We start from the raw sequence: 15,891 nt of genomic DNA on the forward strand, positions 1-15,891 counted from the left end.
ACTATCATATAGCCCACAGTTGTGTTGTAGTTCATTTAAAATGTAAAATCAATGCTCTGTACTCTGGTAGACAGATTTCACTGTGCTATGTTCAGCATGGACACCAACCCTAGATTAACATTCTTTCCTTTCTTTCCAAAACTGTCTTTTTTATAAGGGACCATCTCACGTCTGGGTTGATGTGCTCTAAATTGGTTGATTTATTTTGAGCTTGATTTGTTTGGTCATCAGAATGTCCCCTCTCCTGCCAGTCAGCCTATCATGTCAGGATGTCTCATGGCTGCCTGGGGGTGTCAGGAGAGGAGGGAGCTGTGAACACTACATAGAAAGGCAACTTGCGTCAGAGCTTCAGATATGTCAGAAATGACCATTACACAAAATGTAACCACATTGATTGGATACTGTTTTGTATGTACATAAAAATAAACATGTAAAGAAATGGGCAACATTATTATACTAATATCAATAGTCATTGGTGTGATGAACAATGCAACCATAATGGATCATGTAGCATCACAAATAAATTAAAATGCATAAATCCCCCAACTGTTTGTCCTTTGTTTAATGTTTGTTGACTGACTGCCAGGAGTGTCATGCAGAGAGAGAATGTCTATCAGGCTTGTTTGAGGGTGGATGTAAAAAGTGTGACCTTAATTGGTCAGATTCACTTTTCTTACCTGCCTAATTGGCTGGAGGAGAGAAGGATGGTTGATGGAAACATTCATGGTAAGACGTTCGTCATGGTTATGGCTCTGTTATGTGGACTGCCCTCAAAATCAGTCCATTGCGGATGCCTGGTTTATTTTTTAAGTAATGTTACCGTCTGTGCGTGTAATTGTTAAATGATTGCACATACATGACCAAGGTCTAAAATCTCAATCACATGCCTGCACTAATTTCATAAATACGGTAAATGGAAAGATACACAGCAACTTCTCAGATGATTAATCTCCCACGACATTAACTAACGAAGTAAATATAGAAAAAGTCAACTTCCTCAGGAGTATGCTCAACGTTTAAAGCTATTAGTAAAAGTATAGTCAAAGTTCCTTGATTGCTGAATATAACAAGAATTTCCTCCGGGATTAACAACGTGAATTGAGTTGAGTAATCAACCAGCCGAATACCCCGGCGCGGTTGGTGTATGACAAACTGAGATCAATAACCTATAGTTTATACTTCTTTACACCAGCAGCTGGAGTCAGAGCACCACTGACCAACACCCAAATCGTACTGAAAGGAAACCACCCCAGATACTGTATTACGTCATTGGGCCTTATCAGGAAGTGAGAAATATCAACAATTCGGGTCTGGGTGAACTGTCACCGTTGCCCGCTATAGCTAGCTAACGACCATTTCACGGTTTTATAGATCGTTTTCTATATCTTTTGGGAATTATTATCTCTATAATGTCTTTGTTTGGGAAGCTGTTCGGCAGTGATGGTAAAGGTGGCAAGGGCCCGAGTCCTCAAGAAGCGATCCAGAAGCTCCGAGAGACAGAGGAGATGCTAACGAAGAAACAAGAATTTTTAGAGAAGAAAATCGACCAGGAGCTTATAACCGCCAAAAAAAACGGCACTAAAAACAAAAGAGGTTAGTCCTTTAATCACAATCAGAACACGCGTTTTATTTTGATGCAGCTGAGTCTTTAATCGGAAGTCCTGCCAGTCTTGCTAACGTTGTGTAGGGTGTTTGTCACTGAGCTACCATCATGGGGACATGTTATGTTTCCAAACCCCGGCTCGTCCTCTTTCAAGTGGGTGCTGCTACCAACACGCTAATGACGTGCACCACCCCTGTCCTCGGGCTCAAACCACTATCCCGACCGCTCGTATTGGGGTTCAGACTTGAGATCCCCTAAAGTTACTAAGCTTTTTAGCAACTCTAAAGTTTAGCCAACTTATTGCCAGTGTTAGCCGTGTTTCACACAGTCATCATGATCTACCGTAATCATTCGCCGTTATTGCAGATAGTGCTATCTAGCTCTCTACTGTCGTCTCAGGGTAAGGACTCCTGATCATGGAGGTTCACTGGTGACTGAAGAAATCTAAGAGTCCAGGGTTTTACATAACAGACAACCGTATCCTGCATCTTAACAGACTCCTACCCCTCCCCTCTCATACAGGTTGACTTTGGTCGAGAGATAAGGATCAGTGACTTTTGCATTTCAAAAGTTGCGTATCAAGTTTTACATTCAAGTTTACCCCAACATACTGGACAAACAATTTCAGTCGTGCACCTAGCCAAGCACATAGTATGTATAGAATGAAGATACATAGAACACATAATACATAGAAATATACATAGAATGTATCCTTGTGACATTATCCTATAATGCACCTTATAAATCCACATCTCCCCTCAACCTTTTTGCCCCCTTCACCTTCCTCAGCTGCTCTGCAGGCCTTGAAAAGGAAGAAGCGTTATGAGAAGCAGCTGGCTCAGATTGACGGCACTCTGTCCACCATTGAGTTCCAGAGGGAGGCACTAGAGAATGCCAACACCAACACAGAGGTGCTGAAGAACATGGGCTTTGCTGCCAAGGCCATGAAGTCTGCTCACGAGAATATGTAAGCCTCCTCTGGCCTGGGCATGTTGGGTAGGAGGGCTGCACCAGCCTTTCAGGTTCAAGGGAGGGGGGGGGGGGATTGAAATGGAGAAATAGATGAAAATAGATTGAAATTCTACTTTGAGTCTTCACGTGAATCAAAAAAGTCGAGTGTAAGACTTGTGACTTGGTCGTTGCAGGGACATAGACAAGGTGGATGACCTGATGCAGGACATCACAGAGCAGCAGGAGCTGGCCCAAGAGATATCAGACGCCATCTCTAAACCTGTGGGCTTCGGGGAGGAGTTTGATGAGGTATGCATAGAACTACACCTTCCATAAAGGCCTAGTCGGATGTGTGAGGAGAACCGACACAGCTTCCCTTTCGTGCTTAATCCAGTAGCAGACACATACAGCTATTTTTTTGCTTCTGTATCCCCGTTACAGGATGAGCTTCTGGCAGAGCTCGATGAGCTTGAGCAGGAGGAACTGGACAAGAACCTGCTGGAGATCGGAGGAACAGATAATGTTCCTCTACCTAACGTGCCTTCCACTTCACTGCCCTCCAGACCTGGTAGGTCCTCGACTGTCCCTTTTGCTAGTAAAGTTGTTGATACAGGAATGTAATTTATAAATGCATCATGTAAGTATAGCTCTCTCTCACTCTTGAACTGGAAAAGGGTCATTGTTATCCTTTAACTCTGGGTTTTTTCTACAGTAATACAAATAATACCCTCAGAATGACAGCAAAATACACAATGCATGTATGTATAATTAGGATTTTCTCTCGGGTAGCTTACAACTGTTTTTTTTCTGTGGTTGTTGTTCAGCCAAAAAGGTGGAGGAGGATGAAGATGACATGGAGGACCTGCAGCGCTGGGCCATGGAGGCCATGTAACTGCAACACTCTCACCACTTGCATCATAGAGGAAAACAGAAAACAAAGGACTTATGGGATATTGCATTTAGTAGTTTTATGTCCAAAGAGAGCTGATCACTTTCTGAAAAACACTACATTATGGCATACAATGCTGTAGATTATATTCCCAGCCCAAAATCTGAAACTAGGTACCATGTCCGTCTCTGTAGAGGCACTCAGGAGGATGTGTCAAAGCTACGAATCAGTTGTCTTGACAATTTCTCCCACTCTACCAAACATTCGAACACAGGTAAGGATATCCAACCAGCTGTGTGCTTGGCGACAGTTATTGTAATGTCACTGAATTGAATATGTGTTGTGCTATTGACATCACTGACAAACAGCAAAGGTTCATTCACATGTACGGAAGCTAATCCCAGAGTGGGTCTCTTTTCAACAGATACATATTTAGTGTGTGTGTGGATGGGTGTGTGGTTAGTTGGACGGTTTTATTATTCCTACTTTTTGTTTGTGATATACTCCTGAGATAGGAATTAAGTTGGGCATGTTCTCATGGCATTGTTCTGAAGTGTCCAGGATCCTCTTCCTGAAATGTTGTACTACTTTTAGTAGAACTTTTTAGTTTTTTTCTGTCGACAATTCCCACCTCCTAAGCATCCCCCTCCACCTCTGGTCCTTGTTATCTGGTGTATATATCTAAATCTATTTTTGCTGTTGGGCCCCAGAAGGCTCTCCATGTTGTGCATCAGCATGCAACAATGAAAGACCATAACTGACCACCGCACGGCAACAGACATTAACTTCACCAGTCCTGTTATCTGGGTCTTTTATGAACGTTTTTTTTTTTTTATTGTATGATGTTGAAGAAGATGTCATCATAGCTTCATTAAAAAAAGAAAAAATGGTTTATTAAATTAGATGAGAACAGATAACAGCTTTTTGGATTTGAGGATGACAGTTTAGTTTTTCCAAACACAATGTACATTTTTTACATAGAAAATAAATATGTAACACAATGACAAGCATGTTTACATTTCTATGTTTATTTATCGAGATGGATTTTATCCAGGAAAATCATCAAAGTTTTGGATTATTTTACCATGGAGGAAGTTGTTTTCCTTGTGTAATGTCTCCACATAATATAATTATGTGAATTCAAAGTTCATAATAAAATAAACAGAACTGTTAGTTGAGTCTGTATTTACTCATCATTATTACTAATTAATTTTCTGTTATAGTTTTATATCCATGTGTCAAATTGCACCGTCGTTTTACCTAAGAATACGATTCTGTAGCCTACTTAAGAAGTGTAGGTGAGGATGAAGCCGCACACGACTGATAATTGATAATAAGTAATAAGTAGGCTATTAGTCATGCAAAAAATGGGCTATGTTCATTTATGAGGGGTTGTGTGGAACGTGTTCCAAAAAGTTAACGAATCGCTAGTTCTTTTTTAACAATTGTTGTTTTGAATGCATCCCAACTGCACAAGCAGCAAAAATGTCGCAAAGAATTGACGTGAGGGAATTGCTTGGCGCATGCTCATTGGAAACCCAGCGCTGATGCAAGACATTTGAGCGTCGCTTGCTTGCTCGAGAAATTGACTAGCGGATAAAAACTTTTCAGGAGCTATACATATACAGCAAACATGTCAGGAGACGAGGTAACTATCACGTTTTATCCACCGACATCTTAACTCTATTTTATGAGGGAGTCTAAGGAAATGACAGTACATACTAGGGGTGATCGTTGAGAATGAACGACTTTGGGCCTCACATAGACCGCCAAGGCTTCTCCAGTAGCTAGGCTACTAGCTAGCTTCGACATCATTTCCAACACATGGTGATTGCATGCTCAGCTAATATGCTAACGTTAGCTGGCTGGAACAATGTAGGTTGCTAGATAGCCAGCTTGAAAAAATATTAAACTTGCCAAACGTTTTGCAATTTGGGGGAATGTATGTTACAATAATCTAATTGAGTCTGTCTAAGGAGCAATGTAATATACCATATTGAGTGCTCTGTCAGTTAGCTAACATAATTTTTTCGGTCTTTTGTGAAATTGCAGGAGTGGCATCATATAACTCTGACTGGTTTAACGTTACATTGATATGTGCAGTATTTATCTGCCAGTGTGTGTCTATTCAGAGATGAGGCGATCAGATCCCCCCCCCTCAAAAGTGTGCCATCTGGGCGTCGGTTTTAAGATGTATCGACGCAGTCATACTAAACCTTTTTTAAATGAGATAGTCACTATTACTAGTTGTCTAGATAACCAGTTCTGCCCATCGTCCAAATCAATCACTCTGTCAGTTACTTTCATGTCCAACAATCTTGAGCGGTCAATTCAAACTCCCTTTTCTCCGATATTCCTCAGATGATTTTCGACCCCAACATGAGTAAGAAAAAGAAGAAGAAGAAGAAGCCTTTCATGCTGGAGGAGGAAGGAGGAGACGGGCAGGGGGAGGAGCCCCAGCAGGTGGAGGCCAAGGAGGTGGAACCTGACGGTGGGGATGACAGGGAGCTGGACCTGGACGAGGATGACAGCAGGAAGAAAGGTAGGGTGTCATCCCAAAAACATTGTTTGACCTGACAGGTTTTTGGGCGTGGTCCCAATTTCACCCCTTCTAAAGTAAGGTAAGTAGGGGTCTCAAACCTCTGCCGAAGCTTCCCCTCATTTAGTAAACTATCCTAAATATTCTTAGGCTCCATTCTTTACAAAACAGTATAAAAGCATTTATTATCATGCCATGTTTGCTGTACAGTATTAGTGCACCATTTAGTCAGCTCTGATGTTATACCAACAAGTAAGTAATGGTGTGTTACACTTTGTTTCTCAGAGCAATCAGATGACCTAGATGATCTGAACTTCTTCAATCAGAAGAAGAAGAAAAAGAAGCCGAAGAAGGTGTTTGAAAATGACATCGAGGAAGGGGTCAAGGTCAGTTGTTCTTTTAGTTGTATACCACATGTATGATTGTGTAATGGGCATGTGTAGACACTCAAGACGATTCCGAGTGGGATCATCACACGCTTCAACTGCTTCTCATGACCGACAATGTTGTAGTCCTATGTGTAGTTGTACTTGTGCTCACTTTTAAAAATCTGATTTAACCCTCTTATCCTCTCTCTTTTTCGCTCTTCCTCTCCTGTGATACCTCCAGGAGTTGAAGATTGAGGGTGAGCAGACAGAGGTTATGGAGGAGGACGACTTGGACCTAATGCTGCCGGCCAAGAAGAAGAAGCCTAAGAAGGTCGACTTCCAGGAGGAGGGAGAGGACCTGGAAAAAGACGACGGTATGGATAACCCTGGACATCCTGCTTATAACCTTTTGGCCTCTGCATGAGTATAGCTTCCTTTTTAGCTATCTGTAGATGGCTCCCTAACTTCACTCCTGTTTCCAGAGGACTGCACCTATCCCTATTACCTCACAGGGGCATAACATCTGCATTGCATGCCAAGTCAAATTCCAGGTTTAAAGTTGTGATCTGGAAAATGGGTGTTATCATTTTCAAAAATCCGTTTGGGATTCAAAAAAGGAAAAAGCCCTTTCACAAAACTTGTGGTTTGCTTTGATGTAACAAGCCTCAAACTATATTTCTGTGCATGTGGAAGACTGTAAGAGCTCAGGTATCCGAGATGCAGAATGGTTTCATTTAGTGTTGTCACAGTACCAACATCAGTAGTCAGTACCAATACCAGTGAAATTTCAAGGTACTCTGTACCATTTTCGATACCAAAACTAAAATGGGTTACTGAACAACTCATTTGTTGACAGTAACAGTCACCTACAATATCTAAGGCTGTAGCCTACTTATGACAACAGAACATTAATACAATCACAATGCATGTAGACCTAAAGGCAAACATTTTTTTTACATTAAGCAAACTCAGCAGGTGACTTAGAGATCATTGTAGAGATCAAAAATACTCAAATATTTCAATACGTGGCTCTTCCACTTTTCTTGTCGACACTTTTTAGTGGAGCCCCTGCAGCATTAGCTGTTTGTCCAGTGTTGCCAATTTAAACAACTTTGTCACTAGATTTAGTGACTTTTCCCCTTCCCTAGTGACAAAAAATCAAATCTAGCAACTTTTTATCAACTTTTTAGAGAGCAAGTTGCTAGTGGCTCTGTGCTTGTCAGTGTCAGTGTCCAACACTGTGCTTGTCAGTGTCAGTGTCCAACTCTGCATGGGTACCGGGTAGACCCGGTTACCCAGGTACCAGTTACTATCCTAACTTCAGATATTCTGGTATTGTACCGTTTTCTTTGAGTATCGGAGGACCGTTTTTTTGTGACGACACTAGTTTCTTGTATCTCTTTTGTAAAATACAGCATTCACTAATATCATGTTGCTGTTTAGCTCTGGAAGATGAGGAGGGGAAGAACAACGATGGAATCTCCTTCAGCTCACAGACCGGGCCGGCATGGGCGGGGACAGAGAGAGACTACACGTATGACGAGGTAGGCTTGTCTCTTCCATTCACAAGATCAGGTCATTCATCCTTGCTATAAAGGGTGCCATCCACAAGGTAGCCATTGGTGTATTAGGATGTGCTTTTGGTCAAATTAATCTGGAACAATGAAAGGTAAACCTGTAGGGCATAGACAAGTCAGTTATAAAACCCTAATCTTCATAAACCATAATCTTACATCCTTAGCTGTTGAACCGGGTCTTCAACATCATGCGTGAGAAGAACCCAGACATGGTTGCTGGGGAGAAGAGGAAATTTGTGATGAAGCCACCCCAGGTGGTTAGAGTGGGCACCAAGAAGACCTCCTTTGTCAACTTCACTGACATCTGCAAACTGTGAGACTCCATCATCGCATACACATTTCTCGAAGTACACTCGATGTTCCCCCCCCCCCCCCTCCCGTGTTTTCATTCAGTGGATGAAATTCACTATTGTAAGAGAGCCAGTGTATAAATACTGCAATGCAGGTATAACGGCATGCCTGTTTGAAGAAGTAAGGTAGATTTGAGTGTGTTTTCAACTGCTGTCTCATGTTCTTGGTTTTAGGTTGCATCGTCAGCCCAAACATCTCCTCGCCTTTCTATTGGCTGAGCTGGGAACAAGGTAAAATGATCTTTCCCTACTATTACTAGGGATGCACCGATATGGAAATTTTGGCCGATACCAATAACTCTTTTATAGCCAATAATCCATAAATTATTGGCTTTAATTTATTGACCACATTTTCTTATTGGACCTATAACAATAACACTGAAAATGAACATTCATCGGCCAATACCAATAAGGCCGCCGATATATCGTGCATCCCTAATTTCTACGATTATTTGTGTTAATCAATGGTTGATAGTAACGTTATAAACATCAGTATACAATGTTTGCTCCACTCCTCTTTCAGTGGCTCCATAGATGGAAATAACCAGCTTGTGATCAAAGGAAGATTTCAACAGAAACAGATTGAAAATGTCTTGAGAAGATATATCAGTAAGTTGGGAATAGATTATTCCTTTGCGTCAACATGTCTGTCTTTCTCTCTGACTGCTCCTCAGTTTCAGCCCCTTCCTTTGTATCGGGACCTCACCCATCTCTCTGTCTCATCTCTGCAGAGGAGTATGTGACGTGCCACACCTGCCGGTCCCCAGACACCATCCTCCAGAAGGACACGCGTCTCTACTTCCTGCAGTGTGAGACCTGCCACTCCCGCTGCTCTGTGGCCAGCATCAAGACCGGCTTCCAGGCTGTCACCGGCAAGAGGGCCCAGCTCCGCGCCAAGGCCAACTAGAGGCCCCTTTAACTGGGCCTCCTACCTGCTCTCGCCCTTACCCCTGGGGCCTGGGGCAGGATGAAGGCCCCCCTTGATAATTTGACTGTCCTATTATTGGACAGTGAGGGTTTGGTAGTGCTGCGATGTGCCCCCTCCCCCCCTCCCCCCCTCCCCATCTACCCAGTATGTGAGAAGAAGAGTGTAAAGCTGTGTGCCTACTGGTTTGAAGATTTCTGAGGCTGAAAGGAGCTCTTAATGGATGCATCAGTCCCACAAACACCCCTACCACACCACCATCGCTAATCTTTTTTTTTTTTTCAGTTGCTGTGATTTCTGGAGGAAGGAAAGAAAAAAAAACGTATTTTTACAAGTTAACCTTGACATGATATAGCTTGAAACTTACTCCCTATTCTGATTTTTCATGGTGTGAATGAATGCAACCCACATGTCTGACCAACGTTATAAAAAAACGTAGACAGGTGACAAGATGATTATGGTGTTGTGCAAAACGATGAGTTAGCATGTACCCAGAATGCAGGGTAGTAGTACTTATACTACTATACAGCCAACTGTACATTGCATACTATGGCCCTACATCCTAAGTACTCATTGAGATTGTCCAGGTTTGATCCCTACTAGTGTACAGGTTGTTCTTAGATCTTGGTGTGTTACAGTGTCTTGTTTAGCGGCCTCTGTTATATCTACCTCCTTATTGCTGTAGAGCAAAAGGGGGGTAATGCTACCTTCGCAGAAGATTGTCAGGTTTGGGGAGTGCAGCAATTAAGTGTGAGTATAAGACAACATGGGGATTTGGTCTAGAGTGTGTGAGGACTGAACATTCAACAGATAACTGTATGTTATGGCATTGACAGGAATTTACTTTTGAGTAAGCATACTTCTGACCTTGCGCCTCATGTCATGCATTCATTTCCATTTCAGTTGTAGTAGGCAAGAGTATGATCTGGCAAATGGAGATGAAATCATTTGTCCAAATAAAACATGAAGAAAGTCCCTTTCGAAATGTTTTGAAACTGGTTTTTACACAAATAAAAGATTAGACTCTCACCGCTGGCTTTTGTAATGGACGTTGTGGCGTTTTATTCTTTTGAATCCGTTCATTTAACCCCCTTGTGGCGCCCCTTAATGTAGAGTCTGAATTATAAACATTGCATTCACCCTGTTAGTGCCTGCACTGCAGTGAAGAAAACTATACGACAGGAATATGTAATACAACTGACCCCAGCTTTCCCCTCCTCGGTTGAAATTGTCCACAACCTCTACATGTATCACTTTAAGCACTGTCGGGGACAAGCTGACCTGAGAAGGCTTCAGAATTCTCGCGCAGTGTTTCCAAGGGGCGTCACGAATGGATTTAAATACATTGAGCTGACGTAGGGATGAACGGAACGACCAACAAACGAAGTGGCTCAAACGTTGTATTTCGTTGATTACCTTGCTTTTGTAACATACTAAAGATCCTCAAATATGCCTCGCGTGTATGTTGGGCGTCTGAGTTATCATGTTCGTGAAAAAGACATCCAGAGATTTTTTAGTGGATATGGAAAGCTCATGGAAATCGATTTGAAAAATGGGTGAGTGAGCTATGCTAGGCGAGCCTAGTTACTGTAGAAGAACGTCACTGGTCGTGCAAATGAGCTAGTGAGTTTAGCTAGACAATAGTGCAGGTATTGTTCCCTAAATGCCGTGTCAGTTTTGTTGATGTCAACTGTCAAAGTTGTAGTTTAGATTTATATCTTGCTGTCTAGCCAGGTGCAGTAGTGACTTAGTTCGTTGCATGGTTCCAACCGCATGGCCAAAATGGCTGTAACGTTAGCCATGTTTTTGGGAATAGTTGGTTAGCTAGCTAGCTGTCGTGCTCCGAATCCGCTCATGCAAGTAATCATAAAGCAACTTTACGGGCAATGTTGTGTAGAGAGACTACGCATAGCATAAATTTTTAGTTAATTGAATGCTTAATGTTTCAGATACGGATTCGTCGAGTTCGAAGACAACCGGGACGCTGACGACGCAGTGTATGAGCTAAATGGGAAGGAGTTGTGTGGGGAGCGCGTCATTATCGAACATGCCAGAGGACCGCGACGTGACCGGGATGGATACGCAGGGGGTCACGGGGGAAGTCGGCGCAGTAAGTGCAGTGTATTCCAAAATACTCCCCCTCCCGTTTCTCCTGGAGTGAAGAGTTTATGATCTGCACACATGTGGGAAGTGATCCTGCTGACAACTGATAAAGCAGATGGGTCTAACTGGTAGATTCAGCATTTTGAGTGCATGCTGTCGGAATAAACGTCAAGTAGCAAACGTTAGCTAGTTCATATGGTCTCTCTTTGCCACGGGGTAGGAATGTGATGGTTTTAAATACACCTTTTCTTGTAATTTCAATGAACATATATACTGTCCATAAGGGTCCCCTCTATCGTATTGTGAAGACTTCAATCTAGGAAGGAAATATTCGTGATGTTCCCCTGTGCAGCAGTTGATCATGTTTGTGGACAATCTAGGTTACCTGAAATTGGATCATACCTAGCTCAGTGAAACACTTTAGTTTACAAAAACTAATATTTTATTAAATTTGATTTTGTAGTTGGATTGATGTCTTATGATTTGCAAATGTTCATAATGACCTTCTCTTCCCCAGTGTTGGCTTCCTGGAGGATGTTAACTTTTAAATATTTTTTTATTGTCAGCAAATGTATTTACAACTGCAAATACTCATTTTATCATCCATGTAGTCTGGTTAGTTAAATACCATTACATGTGAAATGTTTTTTTCTTCTTCAGTTTGATTTTTTTTCAACATTAACAAAAGTCCTTGATGTTTCAATTTGAAAGAGTCCAGTTGCGGGCTGAGTCCGAGTCCATTGAGGCTAAAGATGACTGGCTAAGATGACTGCCTGTCCCGTTTGGCCTTGGCTTTCACCTTACAATGTGTGTGTGACCTTTGCCCCTTGACCCTTGGCTGACCTAACCGGAAGCCATGATGACAGCAGCCTTTTGCCAATAGACCAGGGGTGATGGTGAGGATTCCCATTGGTTTCTATGTTGACAGAATAAGTGGAGCGATCATTGTTACCGCTTACTGTAAGTCAGAAAACCAAACTATATAGTATTTAGGTTGACAACCAGTCAAAACGACAACTCTGTAGTGTAATGATGACAAGTTGGCAGTCTAACTAAATTTGAAGCAGTTTTGAGGAAGACCCTTTATCTGTGTTCCTAGGTTCCATGGTGTGCTAGAGCATCACTGTCCATCTGTTGACATGGCTAAAGCACGACAACTGTCTTGCCCAGCCAAACATGCTGTGTAGCTGCTAACAGATACAGTGGTGTTCATAGCAGAGAACCACCTCCCAGAGGCTGTACAGACTTACTAAGACCCAGTGCCCAAGGCTTGTACCGAAATGTTTGTGTTGACCTCACCAGTGGACACATCTTAAAAGAGTGTAAACCTTACTTCTGTCCCTGCTAGCAAGCAGTCTCTTGTGTTTAGCTAAGCCCTACAGTCTTAGGGCTGTCTGTACCAGGGTGTCGTGGTCTGACTGTGTGTGTGTCCTGTCCTCCTAAAGGCAGTAGTGGTGGTTACAGCACCAGGAGCCGTACTGGCAGGGACAAGTATGGGCCGCCAGTCCGCACAGAGTACCGGTTAATCGTGGAAAACCTGTCGAGTCGCTGCAGCTGGCAGGACCTCAAGGTAACAGAAAGAGGACGTGGTGGGTTGCTATAATAAACTGTTTTTAGATGCCAGGCTGGTGGTCTGACTTCTGTTTCCGCTCTCGTGTCTGGCAGGACTTCATGCGACAGGCCGGCGAGGTCACGTACGCCGACGCGCACAAGGAACGCACCAATGAGGGCGTGATCGAGTTTCGCTCCCACTCGGACATGAAGCGGGCCCTGGACAAGCTGGACGGGACTGACATTAACGGCAGGAAGATCCGCCTGGTGGAGGACCGGCCCCGCCGCAGCCGCCGCTCCTACTCCGGCAGCCGCTCCAGGTGAGACAGGGGAGGCCCCAGGTGAGACAGTGGGGGCCCCAGGTGAGACAGTGGGGGCCCCAGGTGAGACAGTGGGGGCCCCAGGTGAGACAGTGGGGGCCCCAGGTGAGACAGTGGGGGCCCCAGGTGAGACAGTGGGGGCCCCAGGTGAGACAGTGGGGGCTCCAGGTGAGAAGGGAGGGCAGGGGACGTTGTTGTGCTGCACTCAGGTTTGTAGTGGGGTCTAATGTGCCTGTTGCAGATGACTGTTGACCAGTGTAGCTGATCCTGTCATCTGACTGGTCCCTCCTCCTCCAGGTCTCGCAGCTGCCGTCGTTCTCGCAGTAGGAGCTCCCAGAGCCACTCCAGATCTCGCTCCAGGTAATGTGGCTCTCCTTCCCCTCTCCCTCCCGCCTCTTACCCATAACCCCCTGCCCTTTTCTCCTTTATTCCCCCCCCCCCCCCCCCCCCCCCCATACAAAGACAAGTAACATCAGTGTCCTGAGTTTCTAAACATTCCAGGTTCTGTCCCATCTTGCAGGTCTCGTTCCCACAGCCACAAGAGACGGCGTTCCCGCTCCAAGTCTGACAGGAAGGCTCGTTCCAAGTCGGCCTCCAATAAATCACGCTCTCGCACACGCAAGTCCCGCTCCAAGTCCCGCTCCAAGTCCCGCTCCAAGTCCCGCTCCAAGTCCCGCTCCAAGTCCCGCTCCAAGTCCCGCTCCAAGTCCCGCTCCAAGTCCCGCTCCAAGTCCCGCTCCAAGTCCCGCTCCAAGGTGAAGTCTGAGCGGGATTCCTGCAGCCAGTCCAAGGAGTCCAAGTCTGTCAGTAAGAAGCCCCGGAGTCGCTCCGCCTCTCCCGTGGAGAATGGGACTGACGAGCCCCATGCCAAGTCTGGCTCCCGCTCCCCCTCCCTGCCCGCAGACAAGCGCCGCTCGAAATCGGAAGAGAAGCGCTCAGCCTCTCGCTCCAAGTCCCGCTCTCCGTCTCGCTCCAGGTCTAGATCCACCTCCCAGGATTAGGATCCCATCAGCTGTCTTCTTGTTTGCTTCATGCGTGTCCTGTAGAACCCACAAGACATCCCTGGAGTGGGGAGGGTGTTGGTGCAGCTGACCTAGAGCAGCCCTGGGGGGCGGGTCAGGGGCGTGTCCTGTGTAGAGTTGATACGATTGGCTCCCACACCGCCGCAGTCATGTAAACTTCATATACACTGTGTAGTTTTGTAGCAGTTGGTAACGCTGCTCATCTTGACTCCCTCCCTCCCAGTTTTTCTTTTTTGTATATTCATTGTACATGGAGCTTTTCAAAACAGGCTTTGTAATGAGATCAAGCCTGTTCTTTGATTTGAGTTTGATGTTTACTTTGGCTTTAAATGTTATCTTTTGGTCATAACCTGATCAAATACTTTTGTGGCGCTTGATTTTCTTCATTTAATTGAACATGAAATATGTAATGGAGAAGACCGTGATTAGGTCCTTATCTGTCTACTGCTTGTTAAAGGAACAGGATGTATTTAAGTAAGCCTGATGGTAAATGGAGTCTTGACATTTTTCTCCTGAGCACCACCAACAGAATTTGGCTCGTGTCAAGGGTCTTCTACTAAATAACTTAAGTTGGGCCCAGTCAACCAGGTTGTACATGTTCTCACCTCTGTTCGATGACGTCGCACCCTAAAACACAGCTGAGACTCAGTTCTAATTTATGTAACCATGTCAATCTTTTTTTGTTTTGTTTTTTATTACATTTAATAAAAAATCGTATTAAAATGCACTGATTTGTCTTGCATGTGATATGCGTAGTTTTCAATCCGTCAATGGAAGGTTGAATACAAATTACGAATCAAACGAGGCTTGTCATTTAACCTTTTACAGCTTGTGGTTTTTAAAATCATCGATGAAATGATGTACAGCCATTATGGAAGTAGGACGGTACATCAGCGCAGAGCTGAGGGTACGATGTATAAAGTGACTGTTCCACGCATGCGCTATGAGACATCCATACGCGCAGGAGATACCGCTGGTAAGCCAAATTGAATTTAGGAATGGGATTGATCAGCAAGCATGAACTCATTTTACTGTTACTGTAATCCAATAACCGTCGCAGACATTGTCATCTTTAAATTGCAATCTTAAAAAATGGTAAGATTTAAATTGTTAATGCGGTTGACAGATGCAGCGTGCGTGGACTTCAGAATATAATTAGCAATAAAGCTATATGGTACCACTGATGTAAAATAAATACATTTTCTGTATAGTGTCATTAGGGCGACCGCAGAATGATAATGGTGATGGCGTTCCTTTTTTCGCTTGTCATGAAACGACGCTTATTCATTCGAGGTTGCCAGGATTGGTTGGGTTCATTTTTAGAAATAGAATAGTCTCAGCTTTTTTCCCTCAATTTGCTCCAAGGGTTTCTGATCCTCCGCCATTTTAACGGAATTGTTCCGTTTTGAGAAAATAAAAAATATAATCTTAGGTTTTTCTTTTGTGGATCGACTTTTGCTCTTTGGAGGTTTTGTAAATTGGCTAAAATGGGGTTTTAAAATGCCATAAAGTCACGCGAGGTGACAGCGAATGGGATTCTGTTTTAATGAAGAGCAATGCCTGTACTTAAGCTGCCTACTGTACTTTCCATCTCTGTATTGCTTTGGGGATGTATGATACGCAGCCACTGTGTCCCCAGTAGTAGTCAAGAAAACAGTGCTCGTGCTTTAATTTCTGTACAGAAATCTCAGAA

The 15,891-nt window shown here is 43.8% G+C and overlaps 3 protein-coding genes across 3 annotated transcripts; all 3 read left to right on the forward strand.

Moving 5' to 3' along the window:
• The first annotated feature begins 1,286 nt into the window (after positions 1 to 1,286).
• LOC136945872 (charged multivesicular body protein 4b-like) lies at positions 1,287 to 4,616 on the forward strand. Its single transcript, XM_067239968.1, has 5 exons — positions 1,287 to 1,593; positions 2,393 to 2,570; positions 2,749 to 2,863; positions 2,996 to 3,122; positions 3,379 to 4,616. Exons 1-5 carry the CDS (start codon positions 1,410 to 1,412, stop codon positions 3,444 to 3,446), a joined length of 672 nt encoding a protein of 223 aa, XP_067096069.1. The 5' UTR covers positions 1,287 to 1,409; the 3' UTR covers positions 3,447 to 4,616.
• Positions 4,617 to 4,992: 376 nt separating this feature from the next.
• Positions 4,993 to 9,328, forward strand: eif2s2 (eukaryotic translation initiation factor 2, subunit 2 beta). Its single transcript, XM_067240677.1, has 9 exons — positions 4,993 to 5,091; positions 5,805 to 5,985; positions 6,268 to 6,368; positions 6,592 to 6,724; positions 7,794 to 7,894; positions 8,092 to 8,240; positions 8,452 to 8,508; positions 8,801 to 8,886; positions 9,009 to 9,328. The coding sequence occupies exons 1-9, from the start codon at positions 5,077 to 5,079 to the stop codon at positions 9,182 to 9,184; spliced, it is 999 nt and encodes a 332-aa protein (XP_067096778.1). The 5' UTR covers positions 4,993 to 5,076; the 3' UTR covers positions 9,185 to 9,328.
• Positions 9,329 to 10,412: 1,084 nt separating this feature from the next.
• LOC136945698 (serine/arginine-rich splicing factor 6-like) lies at positions 10,413 to 14,940 on the forward strand. The gene is made up of 6 exons (XM_067239682.1): positions 10,413 to 10,758; positions 11,152 to 11,312; positions 12,751 to 12,875; positions 12,971 to 13,176; positions 13,474 to 13,536; positions 13,697 to 14,940. Exons 1-6 carry the CDS (start codon positions 10,652 to 10,654, stop codon positions 14,175 to 14,177), a joined length of 1,143 nt encoding a protein of 380 aa, XP_067095783.1. The 5' UTR covers positions 10,413 to 10,651; the 3' UTR covers positions 14,178 to 14,940.
• The last annotated feature ends 951 nt before the right edge of the window (positions 14,941 to 15,891 follow it).

This window comes from Osmerus mordax, chromosome 7 (assembly GCF_038355195.1).
Source record: "Osmerus mordax isolate fOsmMor3 chromosome 7, fOsmMor3.pri, whole genome shotgun sequence".
In the NCBI taxonomy this organism is placed as follows: domain Eukaryota; kingdom Metazoa; phylum Chordata; class Actinopteri; order Osmeriformes; family Osmeridae; genus Osmerus; species Osmerus mordax.